Below are 14,439 nucleotides of genomic sequence, written 5' to 3' on the forward strand. Positions count from 1 at the left end.
AGGAAACTATTTAGAATGTATTCATTAATGGTTTATATTATATTTAGCATTTAAAAATTTATTTTATGACAGAAATATAAGAACTCATTAATTTCTATAACGGTTTGAAGGACTTTTGTAATGCCGATTAGGGAAACGCACTTTGGAAACTGTACTTTGTCCCACTGTGGTACCTACCTGGTTAGTATAATCATCATGATTTGCCATCAGAAGAAACCCACCATCATCTAGAATCACACAATCCATTACCTACAAAAATAAAAATAACAATGAACACAATTTGAGGAAGGTTAGGAGGCTTCATTATCAGTACCTTACGTTAGATAGATGATTTTATATATATATTTAGAAAGAACATACATGTATGCACAAGGGAGGAGCAGAGGGAGAGGGACAGAGAGAATCCCAAGCAGTCTCCCTGCTGTCAATGTGGAGCCCAACACAGGGCTCGATTCCATGACCCTGGGATCATGACCTGAGCTGAAATCAAGAGTCAGACGCTCAAGGGACTGACCCACCCAGGAGCCCCAGTAGATAGTTACAACAACAAAAATAGGAAAAAACTTCAACTTAAAGATACATGCTCCAGAGATTCTGATGAAATAAATTAAGGACACGCACAGATTCAAATTCTCAGGGTTTCATACTGCACCACTACCCATTTAGTTAAAACTGTCAACTGAGTCTGAACAAATCAGAAGGTCAAATCAGAAATAACCTTTTTGCCATTTGGTCATCTAAATGATCCAGGAAATTGGATAAGCCAAAATAATAATATGTAAAAACACACTTAATATTTTGACAAAAAAGATACCTTTAAAAATGCATTGTAGTCACCATGCTTCAGACTAAATTAAAAAGCATGCAGCATAAGGATATTTACAACTACTTCATATTTTCAATCAAAATTAGTTGAATAATTTGAAATATAGAAGCAGAAAACAAAACAAAAAAAGATCATGACACAAATCAATTCCCACCTGGTTTGTATCATGTTTAAATGCATGGATCAGTTTAGTAATTTTTATTGTATAAAATGACAATTAAAAACATTGTTCTCAGAGTTGGGGACATGTGGAAGCAACTTGCTAAAACCTCGACTCTCAAAACAGTCTTTATAGTCTCTATTTACAAAGTCTATGTAAAATGGAGAGAGTATAAAAAATAACATTGCTGGCTTATAATTTCACATGACTAGAAATAAGATGATGTGAGCCCACTGTTTGCCTTGGAAATAAACACATACACATAAGAAGATGGGAAGCAAATAGTGGAATTCATCCTTTGTATTCTGGGAATACTTTATGTAGTATCATTCTTAGAACATACTTAACATTTAAAAAAAAATTACTTATTTTTGAGAGGCAGAGAGAGAGGGAGAGACAAAATCCAAAGCAGGTTTCAACATATTTAACGTGTAAAAAATTTGTTTTATTTATTTTTGAGACAGAGAGAGATGGAGCATGAGTGGGGGAGGGGCAGAGAGAGAGGGAGAGACAAAATCTGAAGCAGGTTCCAGGCTCGGGGCTGTCAGCACAGAGCCCGACGCGGGGCTTGAACTCACAAGCCATGAGATCGTGCCCTGAGCCAAAGTCAGGCACTTAACTAACTGAGCCACCCAGGCGGCCTGAACATATTTAACGTTTGAACAAAGAAATGTCATAATGAAATAGAAGTAACAGGAGACAATGTAAAATCCAATCCATGTAAGTGGAATTTGATAAAAAAATAATAATAATGGCAAAATTGAACTCAAAAAGTTTTCTTGTCACTATGAATACTGTGTGAACAAATTCAGAGAAACTATAAAGGACAGGAAAGATTTCCTTGATAACCAGTAAGGCCACTTTAGTTAGAAACTTCCCACTCAGGAACAGAGCTAAAGATACTTAGAAAACTATCTAACACAATTGACATTGAGTACACTTCATACTGAAACAGGCTTTTTAAAATACTTTCCCTTAATATGTGAATATTTTTAATGGTTAGGAATTAAAAGAATTTATTCAACTCCTTACCTATAAATTAGTTCAAAATTTCATAAAATATTTTTTAGCATTTAATGAAAAATTCCTATATCAAATGACTTTCATCAATGACTTTATGATTAAAGTCTTAACAAGAGTAACAAAAAATTACAGTTAAAATTTTAAAAATTTTCTTACATCACTGTTTCTTTTGCAGTCACAAACTGGACCAGCACACTGAAAGACAAAAATACAATTAACCCCACACAATTTTAATAGAAAAAAGGATTTCCATGACACATTATTATCATGTTAGGAATCTGAGAATAATTTATCTAGTATCAAAGTAAGATTAAATGACAGTCTATCCCATCATAAAAAAAGCAATAGCTTCATATTTGTAAAATATTAAGAGCTATCTAAGCTAATATTTCAAATTATATCAAAATATTTTTCCTCCTAATTTAAAAAAGTCTTTCCAAAAATATTAATTCATAGTTCTTCTTAATTTAGTAGCACTGAAAATTATACATTGACAAGACTTTACTTTGACTTTTCTTATTTACATTTGACATGGAGTGTAGCATAAACGTTAGGAAATATATATATATCTTACCGGATCCCTGATTGATGTTTTGGTGAAATTCTCTATCCAAGAATTTACATCAATTTTAATCCCAACAACTGAAAAATGATGTAAAGAAGAATTGACACATACATAGAAAAAGCGTGGCTGTGATTCTTAGTTATCTACTTTTCCTCTTACATTTGAATATTTCTGAGCAAATTTAAATTTCTTGGAATTAAATTAATTTCAGCTATACGTTGAAAAGCGGACTTCATTGAAAAGGTTGCAGTTTTGATGTCCATATAATATTTGCTATATGATAATTTATGTAGTGTAGAAAGTAGCATTAAATTTTGGGTTGAATGTAATGTTTATTACAGAGATTTTATTTCTTTGGGTTTTCATTTAAAGAGACTGCTAACCGCTCTTAAACTATTAAATAACTTTCATTTATATTCACAACATACTTTACTCGTTGGCAATCACCTCACCAATTAACTCATATATACAATAAGCTAAAGGGGAAAAAAAAGGTGGTAGTGTCACGCATAGTCTTGTAACGGGAGGTCACTCAGGTGGAATGTTTTAAGAGGCTTCGCTAGCCCCACCAATGCGTGCATCATGTGCTTGAGAAATATATGTCCAATAGACAGATAGGTGGGTGGGAGGGTGAGTGAATAAATGAGCCACTGAGTGAATGAAGGAAACAGTCAATGAGTTAGTGTGGAGGTAATATCTAGTTGAATTACTGAGGGGTAAAACAGCCCTCAGGAACAGGAAGGTGATCTATCTACCTTCTCAATCTGGTCTAATGTATACTCTCTTACACATTCAAATACCGAATCATACAATGATAAAAAAAAAAAAAAAAAACAATGCTTCTACTAGATGGCATCCACATAATCCGGCCTACTTGCATTTCCCATTGATGTTCAGTTTTATGATTTGTTTTGTTTGCTTACTTGATTTTATTTTGGCAAAAAAAATCATTTTTCCATTTTATTGTAATTTTATATATATATAAAGGTTCTTACCTAATTCATTTTATCAGGCACATGGTATATATATGCTATAACTTATTTATCTTTTCCTTAGAGGATGGAAACTTAACTCTTCATGTTTAACTTACTACAAATATTCACACCCTTGGACACGTATCCTTTCGTGTATTTCAAAGTATCTTCTAGGACAGACTTACCGAGTGGAAATGCTGGATCAATCTGGCATGTAGAATTTTGATTTGACTCCATTAATTTGAGCAGCAGTGTATACACATACACATCTAGGAAATCCCTCACCTCTATATAGTATCTGTTCTCTTTTTCCCCAATCTCCTACATCATTGTATTTTATTTTCAAAACTTTGTGTATCTGTCTTTGACTTTATTTTGCTTAAAGGTTCCTGATGGCCTTCCTGGTAAGTACTGCCAGATTTTAATAGAAATATTTGGTCACATTTAATTTTGGCCATGTCCATATACCATATACACGCTTACCTGCAGGTTTAAGAAGCTTTCCTTGGATATAGATTTCCACAGCTTTGCTTACCATAATGCCTGATTCATAAGCACCAGGTCCGCTTTCTGAAAAAGAAGAAGGCAACAACAGAAAAGGAACACAGGCCTGTCTAGATAAGTCAAATAGTGAATTTCTCTTAAGAGGGATAGGTGGACGGTGTTTTGCTTAAGTATTCTAGTGTAGATAAGTAATGAGGAGGTGGGTTGTCGTCTCTCATCTTCCTCTACTGACCAGACCCATTGGAGTGTCCGTGGGATGTGAATTATTCAGCTTGGCTGCATCCATGTCCACAACATAATGGACGCAGGCCAAATCGCTGCTTCGTGACATTTGCTAACTGAGTGGAGAGGCTGCTGAGGTGGAAAGATTGATCTTAGAACCCCAAACAGTCTTTGCATTTTAGACGTAAGTCCCTGGACAAGATGCCAAAATTCTCTGAACTTTGGTTTCCCCTTTTGTAAAAATGAGGCTGAATAACACCTACCCCCAGAGAAGCCCAGGGATTAAATTAGAAAGGTTTTGGGAAAGAATCCAATAAGACAGTTTAAAATGTGGCCTATTGATAATTTTCATAAATAATATATTTAACTAAAACTGACTAAACTGATTGATGATGTCTTTAAAACTCATTACACGTTCTTTAATAGATTTGCAGTTTGTGAAATGAGGGATTATCTACATATGTTTCTATGCATTATGCATACCTGTTGATATGCTATCTCTACATTACTGGATGACTGTTTCCTGTGTGTGCATTTTACCTCAACTAAATGGAAGCTTCTGTGCTTCCAATGTCACACGTATACCATACACTTAATAAGGGCTGTTCTGAGCAATTATGGTTATTGGGGAAAGCAGGAAGTAATAATTTATCTAAAAAAAAGGAAATTGAGAATGGCTGAATTCTGAGTAATACTTACTGTTAAAGTAGGGAGCAGTAAAAACATAGTTGTCATTATCGAGACTCCTTTTATAGAAGCTATCCTCGTATGTTTCTGGATTTTCTTGCCAGTTTTCTCCAGCCCTAAAGAGGAAATGGCTCATCATTTTTATTCTTGAATCTGCCTGATAACCTACTTTTCTGTGAACATCACAGAATTTTACAGATATGTCTACATCTAATGATACTCATTAATAAGCAATAAATCACCATAGAACAGATAACAAGGGTCAGAAAAAGCTCTTGGTTTTACTCTGCAGTTTTACTATCCAGGTGATGACGTACAAGTCACTTAATAGGTCCATTAATAGTAATAGGCCTCCCCACCCTAGGTGACAGACTATTTTGGAGACAGAGATAAGATCCATTGAAGAACAGTGAAAACAATGAGGTGCTATGAAAATATTGCCAATAGGCTATAAACTTTACGTTCAGCGTGTATGAATAGAAAAAAAATCTCTTTTACTGTGTCTTAGATTTTGGAATAAATATCCAAAAGGATCACTGAATAATCATATAATAGCATTTTTAAAGAAGTAGGGTATTTTAATAATGTAAGAAATGTTAAATGACTCCATTTTAATAATCAGTTTCTCTACAGAATGGCTTCCTTATAATGTGCACATCCTCAGAGTAGTCGTGTAACGTACTGATTTCTACAGATGTTATTTGAACTTACTCCTTGGGATAAACTCTGGTAATCCCACCATCAGTCACAACGAACCGTGCTTTCACTCCCTTGCTAAAACAGAAGACAGAAGAAGGCAATTTTTTATTTCACTTGGTCTCCATAAGATAATAATTTAGGTGTTGATGACACAAAGAGAAATAAAATGAGTTCCTAACAAAAAGGAAGACAAAGTAAATACATCAGTGCATGCAAACTATGCTTTAATGTTGCAAATATCTAAGAAATAAAGGGAGGATGCTTAACGAGGTCACTTCATAGTAAAGACCAATACAGCTGCGTTTGGAAGATGGAATTAGCAGAGATGACAGAGACAGCAGGAAGATCTTACATGTGGAGCCAAGACTACGTTACAGGAAAGCTAGTGAAGAATGTTAAGTATTTGGTGTTATAAAAACAGAAGGCAAGGTGAGAAGCAACAGATAGTAAAGTTTCAAGGACAAGCTTCTTAAGAAGGGTCAGCTCATGAATAATCTTGAAATCCATGCTGGAGAGCTTCACCTTTATCCTGAAACTGGAGCTGCATTAAGAGGAAGGCTGGCAGGGGTGCGTTCTATGGAGGACGGAATAGGGGGTGTGGGTAGAGGAATCGGAGGCCCTGAGTATAGACTGAATATAAGCAGTGCTGTAATTTCTCAGAAATTGGACATTATGAATTTGGCTATGAAGAAGACAGGACAACATTGCCAGAAGAGCTATTTAGCATTTGGTGACTGACTGGACATGGGGTAGAGGAGAGACTGTAAATGAGCATCACAATCAGATTTCTCAGTTTGTTGACTGGGTGAATAGTAGTGTTATTAAAAGGCCACTTGACTAGCATCCCTATTTAATCACAAACATGGAAATTCAGCCTTTTTAAATTTGGTTTGTTCCCACTGCAGTGTGTAAGTGTGGAAAGATAAGTACTGGCAGATGTAGATGTTAGTCCTGACACATACCCAACACTGGAAATACAAGCTGTCAACAATTCCAAGATGAAATTGTTATTAAATTTGTAAAATTTAAATTGATGAGCCCTAGTTTCCAAAAATTTCTCAGAGAAAAGCTAAATTGAAATGCAGGAGATATATATATATATATATATATATATATATATATATATATATATAATATATGCATATATATATATATTAATAGGAACAAATACTTACATGTTTTTCTGCTTACTCCAGTAATTTTGGACAAGTTCATTTGTAAAGCCTGCATCCAGCAAGACTCTATTAATCAAATCCGTATTACCTAATATAGAAAAAGGATAGCCTCAATTACATCCACATAGTTTTTTTCATTAGGATAATAATGAAACAAATATATTCTCTGTTTGTTAAAGCAATTTAGAGTGGATAATATTTCTATGAATTAACAACCATATCCAATATTAATTTTCTGCATGTTTTTGTTGTTCATCTTGCCTCACAGTTTTCAGGCTATGGCCAGAATAGAAAAGCCAATTCTAAAAGAAAATTATTTTGTAAATTTTTTCAAAAAGATATGTGAAGTATGTCAATCAAGAAACATTAAGGAAATAACCTTCCTCTCTCTCTTCTTTTTTATAGGTTAGTATGGCGATTCGAATCTATCATAATTGATGGACAATTTTATATGTAAATATAAAACTACATAATATAGTTTTTTCTTCGTTTGCTTTGGTGAAAGAACTGAATAACTTAGCATGGACCAGCACTATTTCAAGGCTGGCTTTTGGAATCTGTCATTTCTGGAATAACCAGAGAACAAAATAGCCCAAGTTCAAAGGTCATGAAAGGGCAGATGGCAATGACCAGGGGTCAATTAATACATATTCTTAAAAAAACTTCACCTTCTTTCCTTTCTCTTGGTCCTGTGTTTTAAGCCCATGACACTGTGAACAACCTACACATACTAAAACTTCACATTTATGACAAATTTTTATTTTATCCAGGTAAGGAATATGTGGTCTTACTTAATATCTATTACTGTAAAAGGTGAGGAGTAGACTGGAAAATATTTTAGTTGATTTTTTAAATTTAATATAACTTCCAGTTTTAAAGGATCAGTGCAATCCACAGTTTAGACTTCGTTTTAGGAACTATTTTCATTATATTATGTCAGAAAATTAATCATTTTCACAAACAGTCCATTTGAAAAGTGAATGATGCAATTTAATTGCTGCAAATCGTTTTAGGTAAAAGAAATGAAACGATTATTCTAACTTGTGGTATAAATCACTCTTGCGAGCAATTTCACAATTTCATTCATATTTTAATTATACCATAATTTTAAAATGTGTCTTGAAATATGGCCCCTGCTGCATATAATACATAAACAGGTTATCAGTACTGAGCTTTACCATTTTATACACATACAATCTCATTGTTAGAATAGTTCAAAACAGCGGGAGCCGGGGAGGAGATACAAACACGCTGAAAGACTCTACAGCATAAACATTTAGGTAATAAATGAACATAAACAGTGAGAATTTTAATCTTAATGGCGGATTAAGTACTTCCATAAGCACAATCAAAATCGCCCAAACCCCTTTAAAGGAAGCCACTGAGATTTCAATCACTGATACTTTTAGTTTTACATATTACTTGATAACATGACCTAAAATATGATTGAGAAAAATGTAGTATGTAAAACTATCAGAGGAAAATATAAATTTTATAGCTATTACCTTTTTATAATTAAATCTCACACTTCACATGGTTATCTAAGTACCACAAGCATCCTATTGGATCATAGGGGAGGTGGATAAAAAAACATGAAGTGAAATGAAGACACGGGAGAAGAGACAATATGGATATTAGCACTATGATACTGAAAGTACTTTTGTTTCAACATATTTATACTTGCCTAGGAGCTAGAGGCAACCAATTTATATTTTTATTAATTTTTCAATGCTTACTCATTTGTTTTGAGAGAGAAAGAGCGTGAGCAGGGGAGGGGCAGAGAGAGAATCTCACTCTGTACTGATAGTGCAGAGCCCAATGTGGAGCTCGAACTCAGGAACCATGAGATCACGACCTGAGCCAAAATCGAGTCAAATGCTTAACAGACTGAGCCACCCAGGTGCCCATAGAGGCATCCAATTAAAGGAATATTCAGTAATATTACACCAGTTCTTTCTTGGGAATCCTGTTATTTACTGAAAGGAAAAGAACAAGAACCATACCAATGGAAAGGCTCTGACTCAGAGTGAGCTGACAAGGAGTAGAAAGATTTGGAAACACTCCTATTCGGTCAGATCAGTGTAGACCTTCTCTACCCTGGCTGGTTTTCAGAGCAGCTAATTCTTGCTCTGGTAGCTAATGTTGATGATGATGGGAAGTTACTTCTTTTTAGGAGATAAATTTTAATTTGTGAGACGCTTCAGTTCACTTCCTGTAACTGAGCAAGTGCCTTGTTTAACCCTTTCTGATAGAAAGGAAAAAGATTTTAAAGAAGAAAGAGAGGGAAGGGAGAAGGAGGAAAGGACAAAAAACTCAGTTATGGTTCCTTTCTTTAAAAAAAATTATATTTACTAAGGTAATTTTTGCCAGGCAGTTAATTTTCCTCTCATTTCCCATTTCCGGTACATCTTTTCCTGGTAGTACTTTTTTTACAGGATATTTTTAGGAGGAAAACACAGTTAAGATTTTAAATGCTAAGAAACCATTAATCTCTAAAAAGTCTTCTACTACGAATGATGTAAATTTCTCTGAAAGAAATGTATTGGTTAAACACTAATTGTTAACATTTTTATTTATTCTAACTTATAAAGTGAAAAATGACAGAGCATTTTTTTTTTACACTATAAAGTTAATGGTGATCAAAACAGAATGTCAGGATGAAAACAAACCATTGACTGACATATTTATACCTTGTTTTTATTCTCTTCATCTTAAAGCTGTTCATATAAATTGGAGGAGAGAGATAAATCTATAAATGCTGTATGTATTTCTCTATATGGCAAGAAAAATGCAATGAAAAACTTTCAAAATATCATAAAAATTAAGTTTCTTAAATTTGAAAGGATCAAGGGTAAAGGTGCCCTATTTACACTGAAACATTTGCAGGTATCTAATACTTGGCTTTGAAAATTTGATTTTACTTCACAGTGAAAGAAACATTCTTTAATACATAAAAGACCAAACTGTTACATTTTACCACTAAAAATTTACAAAGTAAATAAATAAACCAGCATACCAACACACTGATCTGAACCAAGATTTGACTACTCTGGATATAACAATGGTGAACCAATTATTATAAATTGGGTGTATACTTACAGGATGGGTTGTTTGGCGTTTTTCTGTCAATAAACTCATTGAAATTTAAAAGAAATTCGGTGTTATTATCTGATATCTTAAGGTCATTGCAGTAATCTCTGAAAAACAAAATATTGTAGGATATTAGCTGTGAAAGTCACAACTTTTTAAAAAGTACACAGCCTTTTATAGGAAGTGAAAACACTTTCTTTTACTACTTAAGTGACTCTGCAACCTGTTGAACAATACTTTGACTTAAGTAAAGGGTGAGTGGTGTACCTAATATTTATTAAGGACTCGCCCTATGAACAATAGGTGCTCAATAAAGGTTAGCTTTCATTCTTAATCCACTATTCTTGTTTATGTTGTATATTTGGAGTTTTCATATGGAAATTGAGAAATTTTAAAATATTATTCACTAAATATCAAGAAGAAACCCATTATATGTTAACATTTTTATGAGAAATTGTTGTCTTTAAAAAACCTGGTAAACAAAAGTGGCAAATTTCTATTTGCCTATTTGCAAATCTCTTTAATCCCTGACTTAATAGAATATAACTTCAAATGAATCTGATTTTTGGGGGCCCCTGGGTGGCTCAGTCCGTTAAGTGTCAGACTTCAGCTCAGGTCATGATCTCACCGCTTGTGAGTTTGAGCCCCACGTCGGGCTCTGTGCTGACAGCTCAGAGCCTGGAGCCTGCTGGATTCTGTGTCTCGATATCTCTCTGCCCCTCCCCCACTCATACTTTGTCTCCTTCTCAAAAACAAACATTAAAAAAAAACGAATCTGATTTTGTAACATCATAAACTGATTATTGGAAAATTGGCTGATCTTCCAAATGATGACACATTTCATTATAAAACTGAAAATTCCCATTCAGTACTATCATCGCTAGTCTCGAACTCCTGGGAAACATTAGTTACAGAATCCCCAAATTCTTAATTTTGTTGCAAAGCACAGATTTTGTCATTAGCAACAGTCCATTGTTGTCTTTAAAGTGAAAGCCTTAGGTGATTGATTATTGACAAAATGTTTATCAAATACCCAAGGCATTCTGTCAAGTAAAATATTTCATGGAAAAAGAGCAAAGAGCACCTATTTTAGCTCTAAATTTGATCACACAAGTACTTTTCTGTGAGACAGCCAAGCACTCGGGTATGCAGAACTTCCATTTTCATGTCACTGAATATAAAATGACATCTACTCAAGGGTAAAGGTTCAATAAAACTAATAATTTTTACTGCTTCCATCAAGGGTATTTTATAGTGAAACGGGCTTTTCCCTCACATGGGTGCCTGGCTATAAAGATTATGATGGCTACCAGCACCCTTGAGTGCCCACTGCCTTGATTTCGGCTAAGGTATCAGCTCATCACTGCTTATAGTGTCAGTGAAAATGTCAGCATGAAGAAAATGACAAACATCATTTCACAGTGCTAAGAAAACACCTTTGACCTGGTGGGTTCTCTGAAAGGGCCTCTGGAACCCATGGGATTCTGAGAACCATACTTTGAGAACTGCTATCCTGGTTTGGAAATCGAGAACAAATATCAAGCAACATAAATGTGAGGCTGCCATTATTATAACGAGGTTCATACAACAGATGAAAGACAGTAAAATGTCAGAACTTCAAAAACAAACAAAAAAAACCCACCAAACTTCTCATTTCATGGAAAATTTTAGTTTAGAGGCTTGGTTTAGAAAGGATGCATGACCTTTACTCATTTCATTATCGACAGAGCTAAAATGGACTTCTTCCCACAATTAGCATTTAATTATAGACATCACATAGTATTCTTTTTCATTCTATTTCATCTTTGAAATGCCTCTCTCATTTCTGATAAAGAGCAAAAATATTCCATGTTTTACACTTTTCATCCCTTTTTTCTTAAATTATTCTTAATGTTTATTTTTGAGAGAGACAGGGTGTGAGTGGGGGAGGGGCAGAGAGAAACAAGTAGACACAGAATCTGAAGCAGGCTCCAGGCTCCGAGCTGTTAGCACTGAGCCTGACCCAGGGCTTGAACCCACAAACCGTGAGATCATGACTTGAGCTGAAGTCGATGCTTAACGGACTGAGCCATACTGGCACCCCTGGACTTTTCATCCCTTTGACTGCATGTCTTTTAAAGATAGGAGGGGAGCCTGGGTGGCTCAGTCGGTTAAGCCTCTGACTTCGGCTCAGGTCATGATCTTGCAGTTCGTGAGTTGAAGCCCCGGGACGGGCTCTGTGCTAACAGCTCGGAGCCTGGAGCCTGCTTCAGATTCTGTGTCTCTTCTTCTCTCTGCCTGTCAATAATAAATAAATGTTAAAAAATAAATTAAAAAAAAATAAAGGTAGGAATAATGCTCCAAGAATTTATATTTTACTGAGAGGTACTGAATAGTCTTCTGAGATTGATCAGCATTTGATAATCAACACACATGCTCACATGTTGAAAGAGCAAGGAAATTGCCTAATCTGCAAAATGGGATAATACTACTAATTTATTATAGAATTCACTGGAGCAGTAAATATAATCATTCACGTAAAAGGCTTACTTAACATGTTAGTTGAGGTGGATATTCATTGGTTTGTCCCACAAACTCTAACATTTCTTCCCTTCTCTCATATATACTCCATCCCTAAACACACGGGCACATTCTGCTCTTTCAGCCATCCCACAAGAATGGTACATATGTTAATCCTTGCTGAAGTGAACAATCATTTTGTACAAACTGGGAACCGGAACTAAAAGATATGTTTATCTTCCCTGTGAGTACAGGGACTTCTACCCTATTTTCCACATTATCTAACAGTAAAGCTCAGAAAGTCAGTCTGTGTGGCCTCCTAGTCAATATTTGGGAGAGATGAATGAAGAAGCTTCCTAGAGACAAAACACAGAACTGAGATGGAATGAGAGTCTTATCAATATAGCACATCTAATTTCAAACTCTTCTTATTCTGTTCTTTTATATTCTCCTTTCTAGCTAAAACTGGTTTTAGCAGTTTAAGACGCTCAGTTACTTATCTTGACAAGTGGTAAGATTGCAGGTATTATTAATAATGATTTCTTAAATATTCTTTACATATTTATAGATTCTATAGGCACCAAATGTATTTATTCAGCACCTACTCTGCGTCAGGCGATGGATGTGATGTTGGGTACTGAATAGTAGATAGGTCAAATAGATTGAGTTGTGGCTTTTTTGGGGGAAAGTAAATAACATTAAATGGGCCAGTAAAGGAAGTATAGTATTCTATAAAGCAGTCAGCAAAGATGTCTGTCTAATCCAGTGAAAATGGGTAAGGAATTCCTAGATCAAGGAGCTTTGAAGTTGGGGTTTGGGAATGGGTGGGGTGTGTCTAAGTACAGTCCAAAAAGAGAAGAGAAAATTAGAGGAGAAGAGGAAAAAAAAACAGCACATGTAGGAACTGAGAGAAGTTTAGCGTGGTTGGAATTTAAAGCAGAGGTTGGCCAACTGTTTGCTGAAGGGCCAGATAATAAATGATTCAGACTCTATGGGTTATGAGATCTATACCACAACTAATCAATTCTGCCTTTGTAGTGAAAGCAGCCACAGACAATTCATCATCCAACAAGTATGGCTGTGTTCTAATAAAACTTTGTATAAAGCAGGCAGTCTATAGGCTGTAATTTGATGGCCCCGGATTTAGTAGAGTCTAAGGACCACACTGTTAACTGGGACCTAGTAAGAACAGTTTAAAGCTGTGATATAAAGTACAGATTATCACCAGGACACTACTGAGCTATTGGTTCATATTTAGCAGACAAGAAACATAATTTTATTCACATTCTAGAAACTCTCTCTAGTTACAGAAATGAGACCAGACTGGAAGGAAAGGGGGATTTGGAGAAGTCGGGAGATTAAGTAGGAAGCAGCTGCACCAGTTTAAGTAAAGAGAAAGCACGGGCCTGAATGAGAACAAAGGCAGCAGAGTTTGGCAGATATACTTGATACTGTAAAATAAATTTTGTTTGACAAGACTTGGTGACTGATTAAAAGTTAGACACAGAGGGAAGGAAGCAAAGACAAATGCTTAGGAGACACTGACTTTGAAACACATTGAAGAGATAGTCCTGTTGTCTTCCATAAACAGGAATGTCTCAAATTGTGTAGGTAGACAATGTTTGATCCTATCTTGTAATGTAATGCCAATAAACCACATATTATGTCTGTTTTGTTTCTAGGCATCATGGCCATCTTGTGGATTTCAAAAGCATTGCCCCAAACTACAGACATCGGATAGATGGGTGGTATGTCTATAGACACAGAATAAGAGACCTTAAGCTAGCACCTTCATGTAAGTGATCTGCAGAAGAAAAGAAGCTCATTAAAGAGACTGAATATGCAGCCGAGGGAGGGGGGAAGAAAATCAGAACAGCAAGAGGAGGCAAAGAGTACTCAAGAATTGTGGGATGGGCAGTATCAAACACTGAAGGAAATGCAAGGAGGAGAATCTCGTGAAGCCAAGAATATGCTTTATTAACAGAGATGTACCTTATATGTATTCCCCATTTTCA

At 35.2% G+C, this 14,439-nt stretch overlaps 1 protein-coding gene across 4 annotated transcripts in view; it reads right to left on the reverse strand.

Moving 5' to 3' along the window:
- Positions 1 to 14,439, reverse strand: part of CACNA2D1 (calcium voltage-gated channel auxiliary subunit alpha2delta 1) — a 709,277-nt gene that overhangs the window by 28,837 nt on the left and 666,001 nt on the right. For 3 of the 4 annotated variants that reach the window (XM_047849277.1, XM_047849276.1, XM_047849275.1), the window contains 8 exons: positions 9,935 to 10,032; positions 6,836 to 6,923; positions 5,673 to 5,735; positions 4,974 to 5,077; positions 4,032 to 4,118; positions 2,584 to 2,651; positions 2,166 to 2,204; positions 178 to 249 (listed from right to left, as the gene is read on the reverse strand). In XM_047849277.1, coding sequence (XP_047705233.1) covers positions 178 to 249; positions 2,166 to 2,204; positions 2,584 to 2,651; positions 4,032 to 4,118; positions 4,974 to 5,077; positions 5,673 to 5,735; positions 6,836 to 6,923; positions 9,935 to 10,032 — 619 coding nt within the window. Of the gene's footprint in view, positions 1 to 177; positions 250 to 2,165; positions 2,205 to 2,583; positions 2,652 to 4,031; positions 4,119 to 4,973; positions 5,078 to 5,672; positions 5,736 to 6,835; positions 6,924 to 9,930; positions 10,033 to 14,439 lie in introns of those variants that run through there. The other variant, XM_047849278.1, reaches the window with a different exon arrangement.

The sequence above is a fragment of the Prionailurus viverrinus genome, chromosome A2 (assembly GCF_022837055.1).
Source record: "Prionailurus viverrinus isolate Anna chromosome A2, UM_Priviv_1.0, whole genome shotgun sequence".
NCBI classification, from domain to species: Eukaryota; Metazoa; Chordata; class Mammalia; order Carnivora; family Felidae; genus Prionailurus; species Prionailurus viverrinus.